General features: G+C 40.5%; 1 protein-coding gene across 1 annotated transcript in view; it reads right to left on the bottom strand.

Annotated features, from left to right (window-relative positions):
• The window catches only part of LOC139756818 (serine protease 30-like), a 43,936-nt gene that overhangs the window by 23,523 nt on the left and 4,038 nt on the right, over positions 1–16,375 (bottom strand). The window contains exons 2-9 of the mRNA XM_071676635.1: positions 14,124–14,160; positions 13,543–13,673; positions 11,364–11,470; positions 10,974–11,116; positions 10,224–10,392; positions 9,239–9,360; positions 6,457–6,603; positions 5,638–5,792 (exon numbers count right to left, since the gene is read on the bottom strand). Of these exons, the coding sequence (XP_071532736.1) occupies positions 5,638–5,792; positions 6,457–6,603; positions 9,239–9,360; positions 10,224–10,392; positions 10,974–11,116; positions 11,364–11,470; positions 13,543–13,629 (930 nt within the window). The 5' untranslated portion in view covers positions 13,630–13,673; positions 14,124–14,160. The remainder of the gene's footprint in view (positions 1–5,637; positions 5,793–6,456; positions 6,604–9,238; positions 9,361–10,223; positions 10,393–10,973; positions 11,117–11,363; positions 11,471–13,542; positions 13,674–14,123; positions 14,161–16,375) is intronic.

Below are 16,375 nucleotides of genomic sequence, written 5' to 3'. Positions count from 1 at the left end.
ACATCGTCCCAATTCACTCTATTCCTCTTACGCCTTTCTCCCTCCTGCATGTTTAGGCCCCGATCACTGAAAATCTTTTTCTCTCCATCTTTTCACCTCTAATCTGGTCTCCCACTTCTCGTTCCCTCCACCTCTGACACATATATCCTCTGTCAATCTCTCCTCACTCATTCTCTCTGTGACCAAACCCTTTGAAAACACGCTCTTCTGCTCTCTCAACCACACTCTTTTTATTACCACCCATTTCTCTTATCCTATTATTGCTTACACGATTAAACCACCTCACACCACATATTGTCCTCAAGCATCTCATTTCCAGCACATCTACCCTCCTCAGTACAACTTAATCCATAGCCCACGCCTCGGAACCATATAACATTGTTGGAACTACTATACCTTCAAACATACCCATTTTTGCTTTCCGAGATAATGTTCTTGACTTCCACACATTCTTCAACGCTCCCAGAAATTTCGCCCCCTTCCCCACCCTATGATTCACTTCCGCTTCCATGGTTCCATCCGCTGCCAAATCCACTCCCAGATATTTAAAGCACTTCACTTACTTCAGTATTTCTCCATTCAATCTTACCTCCCAATTGACTTGTCCTTCAACCCTACTGTACCTAATAACCTTGCTCTAATTCACATTTACTCTCAGCTTTCTTTTTTCAGACACTTTACCAAACTCAGTCACAAGCTTCTGCAGTTTCTCACACGAATCAACCACCAGCGATATATCATCAGCAAACAACAACTGACTCACTTCCCAAGCTCTCTCATCCACAACAGACTTCATACTTGCCCCTCTTTCCAAAACTCTTGCATTCACCTCCCTAACAACCCCATCCATAAACAAATTAAGCAGCCATGGAGACATCACACACCCCTGCCGCAAACCTACATTCACTGAGAACCAATCACTTTCCTCTCTTCCTACACGTACACATGCCTTACATCCTCGATAAAAACTTTTCACTGCTTCTAACAACTTGCCTCCCACACCATATATTCTTAATACCTTCCACAGAGCATCTCTATCAACTCTATCATATGCCTTCTCCAGATCCATAAATGCTACATACAAATCCATTTGCTTTTCTAAGTATTTCTCACATACATTCTTCAAAGCAAACACCTGATCCACACATCCTCTACCACTTCTGAAACCACACTGCTCTTCCCCAATCTGATGCTCTGTACATCCTTCACCCTCTCAATCAATACCCTCCCATATAATTTACCAGGAATACTCAACAAACTTATACCTCTTTAATTTGAGCACTCACTCTTATCCCCTTTGCCTTTGTACAATGGCACTATGCACGCATTTCGCCAATCCTCAGGCACCTCACCATGAGTCATACATACATTAAATAACCTTACCAACCACTCAACAATACAGTCACCCCCTTTTTTAATAGAGTCAACTGCAATACCATCCAAACCTGCTGCCTTGCCGGCTTTCATCTTCCGCAAAGCTTTTACTGCCTCTTCTCTGTTTACCAAATCATTTTCACTAACCCTCTCACTTTGCACACCACCTCGACCAAAACACCCTATATCTGCCACTCTATCATCAAACACATTCAACAAACCTTCAAAATACTCACTCCATCTCCTTCTCACATCACCACTACTTGTTATCACCTCCCCATTTGCGCCCTTCACTGAAGTTCCCATTTGCTCCCTTGTCTTACGCACTTTATTCACCTCCTTCCAGAACATCTTTTTATTCTCCCTAAAATTTGATGATACTCTCTCACCCCAACTCTCATTTGCTCTCTTTTTCACTTCTTGCACCTTTCTCTTGACCTCCTGTCTCTTTCTTTTATACATCTCCCACTCAGTTGCATTTTTTCCCTGCAAAAATCGTCCAAATGCCTCTCTCTTCTCCTTCACTAATAATTATATATATATATATATATATATATATATATATATATATATATATATATATATATATATATATATATATATATATATATGTATATATCTAGGGAGGCATAGATAGCTTTTGGCATGAGATAGGTGGGAGGTGGTCAGATTAGAAGGGTAGTGAGTGGTGGGATGGAGAAGTAAAGTTGTTAATGAAAGAGAAAAGAGAGGCGTTTGGACGATACTTACAATAAGCGTGCAAATGACTCGGAGATGCATAAGAGAAAGCGTCATGCGGTCAAGAGGAAGGTGCAAGGATTCAAAAAGAGGGCAAATGAGAGTTGGGTGAGAGAGTATCATTAAACTTTAGGGAGGATAAAAAGATGTTTTGAAAGGAGGTAAATAAAGTACGTAAGATAAATGACGAAATGGGAACATCAGTGAAGGGGGCAAGTGGGGAAGTGATAATAGGTTGTGATGAAGTGAAAAGGAGATAGAGTGAGTATTTAGAAGGTGTGTTGAATATTTTTGATGATACAGAGACAGATATATGATGTTTTGCTCATGGTGGTGTGTGAAGTGAGAGTGGTCATTGAGAATGGTTCGATTAAGAAAACTTTGCGGAATATGAAATCCGGCAGACGGCGGGTTTGGATGGTATTGCAGTGGAGTCTATTAAAAGGAGTGACACGATGTTGATTGCTTGGTAAGGATATTCAATGCATGTATGGCTCATGGTAAAGTGCCTAAGGATTGGCGGAATGCATGCATAATGCCACTGTACAAAGGCATAGGGGATAAAGGTGAGTGCTCAATCTACAGAGGCATGATTTTCTTGAGTACTCCTGGGAAAATGTATGGGAGGGTATTGATTGAGAGGGTCAAAGGCATGTAAAGAGAATCAGACTGGGGAAGAGCAGTGTGGTTTCCGAAGTTGTAGAGGATGTGTGAATCAGGTTTTTGCTTTCAAGAACGTGTGTGAGAAATACTTAGAAAAACAGATGGATTTGTATGTAGCATTTACGGATATGGAGAAGGCATATGATAGGGTTGATAGAGATGCTTTGTGGAAGGTGTTAAGAGTATATAGTGTGGAAAGTAAGCTGCTAAAAGCCGTGAAAACACACCAAGGTGCTAGAAGCAGTAAAATGTTTTTACCAAGGTTGCAAGGCATGTGTACGTGTAGAAAGAGAGGAGAGTGATTGATTCCCAGAGAATGTCGGTCTGCGGCAGGGGTGTTTGATGTCCCATGGTTGTTTAATTTGCTCATGGATAGGGTGGTTAGGGAGGTAAATGCAAAAGTCCTGGAGAAAGGGGCGAGTATGCAGTCCGTTTGGGATGAGAGGGCCTGGGAAGTGAGTTAGTCGCTGTTCGCCGATGGTACAAGCTCTATTAGCTGATTCTAGCGAGAAACTGCGGAAGCTGGCGACTGAATTTGGAAAAGTGTGTGAAAGGAGAAAGTTGAGAGTAGACGTAAACAAGAGCAAGAGTATTAGGTTCAGTAGGATTGAGGGACAAGTTAACTGGGATGTGAACTTGAATGGAGAAAAAGTAGAGGAAGTGAAGTGTTTTAGATATCTTGGAGTCGACTTAGCAGCAAATGGAAGGGGAAGCGAGATAGGTGAAATAGGGGGCAAAGGTTCTAGGAGCGATGAAGAATGCGTGGAAGGAGAAAACATTATCTCGGAGAGCAAAAATTGGTATGTTTGAAGGAATGCTAGTTACAACAATCTTGTATTGTTGCAAGGCATGGAGAATAGATAGGTTTGTACGCACGAGGGTGTCGATGCTGGAAATGAAATGTTCGAGGTGGTTTGATCAAGTAAGTAATGAAAGGGTAAGCGAGATATATGGAAATAAAAACAGCGTGCTTGAGAGCAGAAGAAGGTGTGTTAAAATGGTTTAGACATATGGAGAGAATGAGTGAGGAAAGATTGTCAAAGAGGATATATGTGTCAGAGGTGGAGGGAACAAGGAAAAGAGGGAGACTAGATTGGAGGTGGAAGGAGGGAGTGAAAAAGATTTTGAGCGATCGGGGCCTGAACATACAGGAGGGTGAGAGGCGTGCAAAGAGTAGAGTGAATTGGAACCATGTGGTATACCGGGGTCGACATGCGACATGCTGTCACTGAGCTTAACCAGGGCATGTGAAGCGTCTGGAGTAATCCATGGAAATGTATGCGGGGCCTGGATGAAGATAGGGAGCTGTGGTTTCGGTGCATTACACTTGACAGCTAGAGACTTAGTGTGAACGAATGTGGACTTTATGTTTTCTTAGCGCTAGCTCGCTGAATCAGGGTATAGTAATACTGTTTTCTCGTGGGGCTGGGTAGCGACAGGAATCGATGAAGGCAAGCAAATATGAATATGTACATGTGTATGTGTGTGTATGTCAGTGTATGTGTATGTATATGTATGTATATGCACGTATGTGGGCATTATGTGTATATACGCGTATATTAGCGGATGGGTCATTCTTCGTCTGTTTCCTGGAACTTTTTCGCTGATGCGGGAAACAGCGATGATAGATAGTACGGATATAATGTGTGTGTGTGTGTGTGTGTGTGTGTGTGTGTGTGTGTGTGTGTGTGTGTGTGTCATGTACATGTTGCAATATCCCGCATTGCGGAGGGAGATCGAAGGGGACGGAATGTATTAGTCGGTGATGTGAGTCAGCTGCTGCTGGAGGTGGACGTGCGCTCACATACCCGTCACTCAGGTCTCTGATAGTGACAAACTGTTTTATCATCTCTTTCTAAACTAAACTCGGGAATGACATTAAAGAAAATGGAGATGAGACTCTGGTGTTAATCTTGGGTCTGGCAAATCTTTAACAACAGAGTTAATGAATATATAACGTAAGAAGGATCTCGAAATGCAGATGATACGTTTTGTACATATGATGAATTATTTATGACTCTGCCCTCAACACAAAAGAACTATTTTTTTTTCCCTGAAAGATTAAAACCACATCTTTTTTTTCCTTACTTTAGCTTTTCAAACGAAATGTATAAGATAGGGATCAGAATATCTTGTATTGAGCTTCACAAGTTGGAGCATTTTTCGCATTCAAGCCAGAGGAAAATATTTTCTTTACGCTATGTGATACCCCGGTACCTTCCTACCCTGAAGATTGTGGTCACTTTTGACAGATAGAGAATGGAGAGAAACCAGCGGTGACTTACCAAGATAACTCCGGATTGAGAAAAAAAAATCCTATGCAAGACATTTAGTACGTCTGAACGTAAAAAAAAGGAAATGAAGAGTTGATTTGATGTCATTCGAAGCTACGAAAGCTCTGACGATTTCGGATTAGGCTTCGTCTTCCTGATGTCATTTGCAGAATGAGATTCATACTCGAGAGCAAAACAATTTGCATCGAAGAAGACAAAAGTACTTAAGCCTCAACATCAACTTACAGAATTGCTTGCCAATAGGACTTGAGTCTTTACAAATACTTAGCTTCGTCCATGACTGTTTATTTACATCACCGTAAATACAAAAGTTGCATGTATTTCTCCTTATTCGGATCTTTCCTGTCATCACAGGCAGTCTCGTAAGGACTCAGTGGTCTGTTGGTGTTTGAGTTACTATTGCGACTCACGCCATTTCCTGCTCGGCCACTGGGCTATAAATTTTGGTCCAGAAACCGAAAAATCATTATCAATCAAACTGTAACAGAAAATGGTAGTTAAGACCTAGTGGGTCAACACTCACCTGACAAAGAAAATGGTAGTTAAGACCTAGTGGGTCAACACTCACCTGACATAGACGCTGCTGTGAAGTGTTGTCGGGGGCGGCTGCGCAGAGCCAGTCGGTCGTGATGACAACACCACGACCGTTGTACTGCTGCGCGCAGGCGCTCCTTCCAACCGTCCTCACCGCCACCTTCTCCACCACACGAGATGATCCAGTATCTGTCAACACACACCGTTATTGTAGGGGAACTGTGATGAATATGTAGAGGCAGTATACTTCAAAACTCAAAAGAATAAATATGTGTTATGGATTTAGAGACTGCACAAATATTGTACTTTACAAAAATGAATGACTGTCATCAAGGGTTCTCTTATTCAATAGTAGCAGGTAGTTTTACCCCTCCTGAGCACAACGATATAACCCCTGAGTGAAGTAGCGTGATCCTGGAGGGTCAGGTCAAAAAGGCTAGGACGTCATACCAGTTACACCAGAGTCACTGTTGTACTCAAGAGCTGTGCCGTAGTGGTCAAGGGTCATCCCGTCATGTTCAGGAGTTAAAATGATTATCAGTTGTCTAGTTCTTGTATACGGTCAAGAATACATGATACTAAGAAATGTCTGCGTCACATCAATTTATTGACCAATACTGTATTATTATATACCTTGCAGTCTATGCTGTGTTTATTATTGGCGTTGATATGTTCCCATTCATCAGTAAAGTCTTGTTCTGCAGAAGGGATGATATTACTCAACTCTTTGTCTATCTTGTCTTCTTGCTGATAATGACTATTTGATACTGTCTTTGACGACTAGTGTCGTTCTCATAGACTCCTCTCCTAACTGAGAAGAAAACATCTAAAGATAAACTAAGCTGGATCAAACCTGTGCCCCAACCAGTTAGGATGGCTGTCTGGTTAGTGTAGTCGGTGTTGGGGTGTGGCAGGCACACTGGCGCAGCGTCCCTCCTCTGGAAGGGGATGGCTGTCTTCAGGCGGATGAGAGCCACATTGTGCTTTGAGTGAGTTTCACCTGATATGGAGAGACATAAGGACTTCTGAAAGCCTTTGTTTCCTGGATTGTTCATGTTTTCCAATGTCAGACGTTTATTGATAAAGTTTATAGTAAATGATATATATATATATATATATATATATATATATATATATATATATATATATATATATATATATATATATATATATATATATATATATATATATATATATACATATATATTTTTATTTATTTATTTTGTTTTGTCGCTGTCTCCCGCGTTCGCGAGGTAGCGCAAGGAAACAGATGAAAGAATGGCCCAACCCGCCCACATGCACATGTATATACATACACGTCCACACACGCATATATACATACATATACATCTCAATGTACACATATATATACACACACAGACATATACATATATACACATGTACATAATTCATACTGTCTGACTTTATTTGTTCCCATATATATATATATATATATATATATATATATATATATATATATATATATATCCCTGGGGATAGGGGAGAAAGAATACTTCCCACGTATTCCCTGCGTGTCGTAGAAGGCGACTAAAAGGGGAGGGAGCGGGGGGCTGGAAATCCTCCCCTCGCAATTTTTTTTTTTTTTAATTTTCCAAAAGAAGGAACAGAGAAGAGGGCCAGGTGAAGATATTCCCTCAATGGCCCAGTCCTCTGTTCTTAACGCTACCTCGCTAACGCGGGAAATGGCGAATAGTTTGAAAAAAAAAAAAAATATATATATATATATATATATATATATATATATATATATATATATATATATATATTTTTTTTTTTTTTTTTTTTTTTTCTTTTTTGGTTTGTCGCTGTCTCCCGCGTTTGCGAGGTAGCGCAAGGAAACAGACGAAAGAAATGGCCCAACCCACCCCCATACACATGTATATACATACGTCCACACACGCAAATATACATACCTACACAGCTTTACATGGTTTACCCCAGACGCCTCACACGCCCCGATCCAACCCACCGACAGCACTTCAACCCCGGTATACCACATCGATCCAATTCACTCTATTCCATGCCCTCCTTTCACCCTCCTGCATGTTCAGGCCCCGATCACACAAAATCTTTTTCACTCCATCTTTCCGCCTCCAATTTGGTCTTCCTCTTCTCCTCGTTCCCTCCACCTCCGACACATATATCCTCTTGGTCAATCTTTCCTCACTCATTCTCTCCATGTGCCCAAACCATTTCAAAACACCCTCTTCTGCTCTCTCAACCACGCTCTTTTTATTTCCACACATCTCTCTCACCCTTACGTTACTTACTCGATCAAACCACCTCACACCACACATTGTCCTCAAACATCTCATTTCCAGCACATCCATCCTCCTGCGCACAACTCTATCCATAGCCCACGCCTCGCAACCATACAACATTGTTGGAACCACTATTCCTTCAAACATACCCATTTTTGCTTTCCGAGATAATGTTCTCGACTTCCACACATTCTTCAAGGCTCCCAGAATTTTCGCCCCCTCCCCCACCCTATGATCCACTTCCGCTTCCATGGTTCCATCCGCTGCCAGATCCACTCCCAGATATCTAAAACACTTCACTTCCTCCAGTTTTTCTCCATTCAAACTCACCTCCCAATTGACTTGACCCACAACCCTACTGTACCTAATAACCTTGCTCTTATTCACATTTATATATATATATATATATATATATATATATATATATATATATATATATATATATATATATATATATATACATATATATATATATATATTTTATATATATATATATATATATATATATATATATATATATATATATATATATATATATATATATATATATATATATATATATATATATATATATATACATTATCTCGGAAAGCAAAAATGGGTATGTTTGAAGGAATAGTGGTTCCAACAAAGTTGTATGGTTGCGAGGCGTGGGCTATGGATAGAGTTGTGCGCAGGAGGATGGATGTGCTGGAAATGAGATGTTTGAGGACAATGTGTGGTGTGAGGTGGTTTGATCGATTAAGTAACGTAAGGGTAAGAGAGATGTGTGGAAATAAAATGAGCGTGGTTGAGAGAGCAGAAGAGGGTGTTTTGAAATGGTTTGGGCACATGGAGAGAATGAGTGAGGAAAGATTGACCAAGAGGATATATGTGTCGGTGGTGGAGGGAACGAGGAGAAGTGGGAGACCAAATTGGAGGTGGAAAGATGGAGTGAAAAAGATTTTGTGTGATCGGGGTCTGAACATGCAGGAGGGTGAAAGGAGGGCAAGGAATAGAGTGAATTGGAGCGATGTGGTATACCGGTGTTGACGTGCTGTCAGTGGAGTGAATCAAGGCATGTGAAGCGTCCGGGGTAAACCATGGAAAGCTGTGTAGGTATGTATATTTGCCTGTGTGGACGTGTGTATGTACATGTGTATGGGGGGGGTTGGGCCATTTCTTTCGTCTGTTTCCTTGCGCTACCTCGCAAACGCGGGAGACAGCGACAAATTATAAAAAAAAAAAAAAAAAAAAAAAAAAAAAAAAAATATATATATATATATATATATATATATATATATATATATATATATATATATATATATATAATGATATGTTAACATAATCATGAAATGATCAATGTGGAAGTACCAATATCATATCCAGGATGTATGACGACCTTCCTGATGGGGAGTCTCGTGTGCTCCGGTGCAGCAACGCTCAGGTTATGGGTTCCCACTATGACGTTGTAGTTACACTTGTTGTGTTTGATCCTGCACACACAAACATATAGTTAGTTCGTCAAACGAAGACTCTCCTATATCTCACATAAGTATCTAAACATTCATAAAAAGTTAATCTTTCAGCGGGACCTAGCTAACCTCTCTACTGAGAGGTCATTTCAAATCTTTGCACAAATACCAACAATTCTTTTAAAAGATATAGAGTTCAACCGCTCAAACAAACAGTAAGCTTTTACCAGCAGACATCACAAATCATATGCAAAAAGTAAATCAACTTATCTCACATCTAAAAATCCGTCTTCACACGATACAAGATCATTTTAGGAAACCCCAGTTCATTCTGGCGTTCGGCTCAGCGGTAAGGACAGGCAACATCTTCTGTGGACTAATTGCTTAAATGTTTAGTGTGGTTTAGTGCTATTCCTTCCCATCCTTTCACTCAACGAAAGATCTCCTAAACTCCCACACAATAAAGCTTCCCGCCTAACCTCTCATACACCTAGAGATCCTTTCCTGAAATCCCACACACCAGAACGATCCATCAACTTTTCAAGCACACAAAACCCTGGAACTTCACACTAATTTCCCTGAAGTCCCTTCAAGCAAAGATCCTCCAGACTCTTAAATACTCGCCAACCTTTTCATTACAATGGTCAGCCAAACAATCTATCACACGCAAAGCCTCAACCATCTCTGACAGAAGACCTCAACCCTACCAATGAACTATCACCTTCTCGCATAAGGCGACATCCATCATCTCAATGTGGTTCTCTCTTTCACAGCGTCGTGGCATCTTACACAAAGACTCTGGTCTCTCACGTTGGATTTTTTTTGGACATGATAATACTTCCACCGCCCCTTCTTTATCCACGACCTCACATATGTCCACCAACCTCTGGGCGCAGGCAGCGGAAGTGAGGAGCCAGTGCTCGTATATGATAGAGGCGCCACAGAAAGGCTCGGACGTATTGGTCACCACCAGCGCCGCCTGCCATGGGAACTCTGCCTTAGCCACACTGAGATCCTTCGGGGAGCGCCTTGCCTGGCCTCGATCCCCACATGCTGCAGCAGGATAGATGCTCAAGTTTAAAAGTCTAAATACACAGGTTAGATGAAAGTTAGAACTCACTCATTAGAGATTAGACTGATAAGGTTAGATATTACACATTAGTAATATGTCTTTGGTATAGTGGTAACTCAACCATCTACCAAGGGAAGCAGCAAGAATTCGACCTCCCTGGCGGGTGAGAAATCCTAGAAAACCTTCACTGTCGGTAACTGGCTCCGTGGTAGGACCATCGCCCGGTATGTGAGTGATGGCGTCAGTGGCAGGCACCTCTTGCGCTAAATGCATAAACAAGTGCGCGCAACCCGTCCCGTTCTTCACCACCTGAATCACACAGTTCTAGATCTTTGTTAAGAGGCTTAATGTAGAATATCATAGGATAAGGCAAGAACTTGAAGATTAGGTTGACAGTCTCAGAATAAACGCTAGAGTATGGGACGATGTGTGTACCCAAAAACTGTAGAATATTCCTGATAATTATAGGTCAGTGTGGAGTTGGTGTCCATAATGTAAGAGTTGTTTGCAAGACGATGCCATTATCATCAGAACTTGCTGACGAACACTGGAAGTCACTCACAGCAGTTGTCAGTGTTGGGGTTGTTGGCTGTGACGGTGCACTGGAAACCTTTGTAGTTCTGTCCACCGTTGGTCTTGAAGATCACTTTATACCTTGTGACGTTGGTGGCTGTGATGATGCGGGGGATGTTGTTGCCACAGTACCTGGCAAGTCAGACACAAACCTTCACCGACCACTTGCCTCCTATTTTCATTCAAAATACTTTGACATACTGTGTCATTGTTGCATTCGTTACTTTGACATACTGTATCATTGTTGTATTCGTAATTTGACATACTGTATCATTGTTGCATCTATACTGTTACATATGACTAGTCGGCTACGTAAGACATATCTGCCGAAGACGTTAAAGAAAACATAAAAGTACCAACTAGCGAAGTTAAAGCTCACCTGGTCCTGTTCAGCTTGAGGAAGTCCGGGCATTTACCAGCGATGTTGACTGGCTGCAAGTCGAAGGTGTCAAACCTCAGAGTCAGTACAACATTCCTGCTGGTCGGCTGGAGGGAAGTTAGAGAAAGTAAAGTTCAAGTTCTCTACCAATAACGATGAAGTCACTCCTTTCCATATCTTATTAAACCAGGCGACTAATGAGTTAGGCCATCATCGCAAGCCACTATAGTATGTCACCTACCATACTTCAGTATCAGTGTGGGGCTTGTTAGGATGAATCTACGTGTCGAGTTTCGTCATTACTTGAAACGATATTGATCAGTAGAAAAAAAAATATATATACAAGATAACATCTTATCTCTGATGAATGCCAAAACAAAAGGTCATCACAAATGTGTCGTTGGCATTATGAAGGATGTGTGGAATAACATCTTCATACCAAAGTTCATGAACATCTTTTAAAATGTTGTCAAAAAAGTGTTTTTGCTAAGCACTACTTCCCACACCTACTGAATAGGCAACAAAGGTCAAATCGCTCATTTGATATACGTATGATATGTGGCATGTAAAAAGACAGACTTGTAACAAGTATCATGAATACTGGCGGACCAAGCAATGGTCAAATGATGAACTTAGTAGATACCTTGGTAGAAAAGTACATAAAACTCGTATGACAAAACTAAGCTTTACATTGTGCAGGGTTTATGGAAATGTATCTGCATTTTGTGTTCCGTTTCACGTGACTGAGCTTGTAAAAATATCAGCAACCCAGAATATACATTTTTGGGTATATTGTAAAAAGTGTCTTACTGGACCATGATACTATACATACCTACCATGTTTTAGAAACAAGGAAGGCTACAATATCTTAATTGTTGGAGGAAGAAAGAGTAAAATTCTCTGTCTCTCTCAGGGAGATAAATCCTCTGTCTCTACGGGAGATAAATCCTCTGATACATTTAACAAGCACCAGCCTCATACACATGGGTTGTGACTTTGTAACTATACGGTGCTAACATACACGAAAGCACATCTCCTCTCAGGATTTTGTCTGTAACATTTCAGAAACATGAAAGTTGGTAAACTTAAATCTTAATTTCCCTGAAGAAGATCCATAAACTCAAGAAAACTAATGTTCATTGTGGCCAACTATAAGTGTAGGGAAATGCCATGCCTCATGACCATTTAGCACCAGCAGTGTCTTCCGTCTCACTGTTCCATGAATGACCTACATTTCAAGTCTCCTCCATCATAACATCACTGATACAGAAGACAAACTCAGCACCATCAGAGGATCATAATGTGTATAAATATAAGAGTTAGCACAAGTGTACAATAGTTCCTTATTATCTGAGCCAGTATCTCACAATGTCTGCCAGGAACATCTTATCTTTGATACTAATATCTTTGATACTAATATCTTTGACTTTGTTAAAATAATTTCCTACTACGTCATATACCCTAGGCTCAAGACGCACACATACACACATACACACACACACACACACACACACACACACACACACACACAAACACACATACATACAGACAGACAGACACAATATGATACTTGTATCGCCTTTACTGCTTTCCTGCAATGGTCATATACACTGTAATATTCTATCAGTTAAACACACGAATACAAGCAGGAACAGATAACCATCATTAGGGTTGAATAATTCACTACTACTTAAAGATCTGCACTGGGACATGCCCTCATACCTGTGCCCAGATAGATATAATTATTAAGTAAACTACCTGACAATCAATACCTGTGTCCAGATAAATATAATCATTAAGTTTACCTGACAATCAATACCTGTGTCCAGTTGAATATAATCATTAAGTTAACTACCTGACAATCAATACCTGAGTCCAGATAAATATAATCATTAAGTTAACTACCTGATAATCAACACCTGTGTCCAGTTAAATATAATCATTAAGTTAACCACCTGACAATCAATACCTGTGTCCAGATAAATATAATCATTAAGTTAACTACCTGACAATCAATACCTGTGTCCAGATGAATATAATCATTAAGTTAACTACCTGATAATCAACACCTTTACCCCAACACTTGAGTGAAATGATGTTGGTCAACCTTCACTACTCTAACACTATTCATCACACACCTCCCTCGAAACTTTACTAATACATTTTAACCCTTGTTCACCTTGATGATCCAGCCACACTTGGTGCGGTAGTCGTAAGCAGCGGGGTAGTTGGGCGAGGCGAGAGTGAGGGAGGATCCGCTCGCCATCACCACCTCCCTGGGAGGCTGCTGGCATCCTGGCCTCCCAGACTCTGCTGGTACACATCACCGTGTTATTATTCTCTTACTTCATCACCAGTGATATGAGGCTCATTAATCACTACACTCAGCTGATTAATCATTGCATTATAACGTATTATTTTTTCTATTATCATTTCGAAGCTTAGTCTTATAGATATGTACATCAACAGAGGCAGTTATTAAAATAAACATGTTTAATCTATAACTTGTCATGATTTTGGCTTACTAGCTTGAAGGAAAATAAACATGTCTGATCAGTTAGATACATAGTAGTTACATCAGTCGATTCTTTAGCTTACAATGTGATGGTAATCCAGATAAATTTTGATAATAGGTTTCTAAGAAATTCTATCATCGGAAAACCAATCCTTTTTTTAAATTTCATCATTATGATTACGGTCAGACCGACTTACTTACAGTAAATGTTTTCACAGTGAATCTCTGTCACCCTTGGTACTCACTGCTAGTATCCCGGGTCGATGGAGAACTGGAGGACGCCTGCAAGAAAATGCAAATATGCAATGATTTCAGAAGAATTATATTAATCGTTATAAATCGAGAGAAAAATCAACGATTTGCGATCTTCTGATCACTCAAATGTCACCTTTTACGTTGGCTTTAACATTACCTGATCTTCGCATCACTTAGATATCACCTGTTATCTTCTCTTTAACAGAACCTATTTATATTGTTGAGTGACTCATTGTTCCAGCATACAGTGTGGCTACAGTTTGACTGTGATTACTCACTACATGTTCGAGATCCTTAGTATATGACCAATGATAATGCAACGCAATATAACACAATCAGAGGAAAAGTGAAAGTTCTTATCAAAAATGCCTGGAGAGAATACGAAGTGAGTATTGCAAGAGATAGTAATAGAGATCCTAAAAGTTATGATAGATATATCAATGATAAGAAACATATAAGGAGTGGAATAGGACCCTAAGTAAACGAGAATGGGGAACCGACTATGGACAATAAAAGCACATGCAATCTGTTGTGGATGAGAGGGCTTGGGAAGTGAGTCAGTTGTTCGCTGACGATACATCGCTGGTGGCTGATTCGGGTGAGAAAATGCAGAAGCAGGTGACAGAGTTTGGTAAAGTGTGTGAAAGAAGAGAGCAGAGAGTAAATGTGAATAAGAGAAAGGTTATTAGGAACAGTAGGGTTGAGGGACAGGTCAATTGGGAGGCAAGTTTGAATGGAGAAAAATTGGAGGAAGTGAAGTGTTTTAGATATCTGGGAGTGGATTTAACAGCGGATGGAACCATGGAAGCGGAAGTGAGTTACAGCGTGGGGGAGGGGGCATAGGTTCTGGGAGCGTTGAAGAATGTGTGGAAGGCGAGAACATTATCTCGGAAAGCAAGAATGGGTATGTTTGAAGGAATAGTGGTTCCAACAATGTTATGTGGTTGCGAGGCGTGGGCCATAGATAGGGTTGTGCGGAGGAGGGTATGTGTGTTGGAAATGAGATGTTTGAGGACAATATGTTGTGTAAGGTGGTTTGATCGCGTAAGTAATGAAATGGTAAGAGAGATGTGTGGTAATAAAAAGAGTGTGGTTGAGAGAGCAGACGAGGGTGTATTGAAATGGTTTGTTCACATGGAGAGAATGAGTGAGGAAAGATTGACAAATAGGATATATGTGTCAGAGGTGAGGGAACGAGGAGAAGTGGGAGACCAAACTGGAGGTGGAAGGATGGAGTGAAAAAGATTTTGAGGGATCAGGGCCTGAACATGCACGAGGGTGAAAGGCATGCAAGGAATAAAGTGAATTGGAACGATGTGGTATGCCGGGGTCGACGTGCTGTCAGTGTATTGAACTAGGACATGTGAAGTGTCTGGAGTAAACCATGGAAAGTTTTGTGGGGCGTAGATGTGGAAAGGGAGCTGTGGTTTCGGTGCATTACATATGACGGCTAGAGACTGAGTGTGAACGAATGTGGCCTTTGTTGTCTTTTCCTAGTGCTACCTCGCGCTAGCGTGATGGGGAAAGGGGTTGCAATTTCATGTGTGGCAGGGTGGCGACGAGAATGGCTGAGGGCAGCAAGTATGAATGTGTATATATGTATTTGTATGTGTACGTACATGTATGTATATATTGAAATGTATAGCTATGTATATGTGCGTGAGTGGGTTGGGCCATTCTTTTGTCTCTTTTCTTGCGCTACCTCGCTAACGCCGGAGACAGCAACAACGTATGATAAGTACATGTAGAAATATGATATATATATATATATATATATATATATATATATATATATATATATATATATATATATATATATATATATATATTCCTATGAGTCCGCGGGGAAAATGAAACACGATAAGTTCCCTAGTGCACTTTCGTGTAATAATATTTATTTCTTATTAGCCAAGCCCATACCCTAGCGGTTTGCATTCCCGCCTCTTGCACAGGGGTCCCGGGTTCGATCCTGGCTGTTGGAGGTTTGTATAATATATATATATATATATATATATCAATTTATGTATCTATTTATTCATTCATTATATTCTAATTATCCGTGATCACCGTTTCTCGCGTCAGCGAGGTAGCGCCAGGAAACGAAATAAGAAAGACCCATCCACTCCTATACGGGCATATATACGTATAAACACGTACATATATACGTATACATATATAAATACATACACATACACATATGTATATACAAATATACACGTACATATTCATACTTGCTTGGCTT

Source organism: Panulirus ornatus, chromosome 23, assembly GCF_036320965.1.
Source record: "Panulirus ornatus isolate Po-2019 chromosome 23, ASM3632096v1, whole genome shotgun sequence".
In the NCBI taxonomy this organism is placed as follows: Eukaryota; Metazoa; Arthropoda; class Malacostraca; order Decapoda; family Palinuridae; genus Panulirus; species Panulirus ornatus.
The sequence above is the reverse complement of the archived record's forward strand: the minus strand, read 5'-3'. Positions and strand labels throughout refer to the sequence as shown.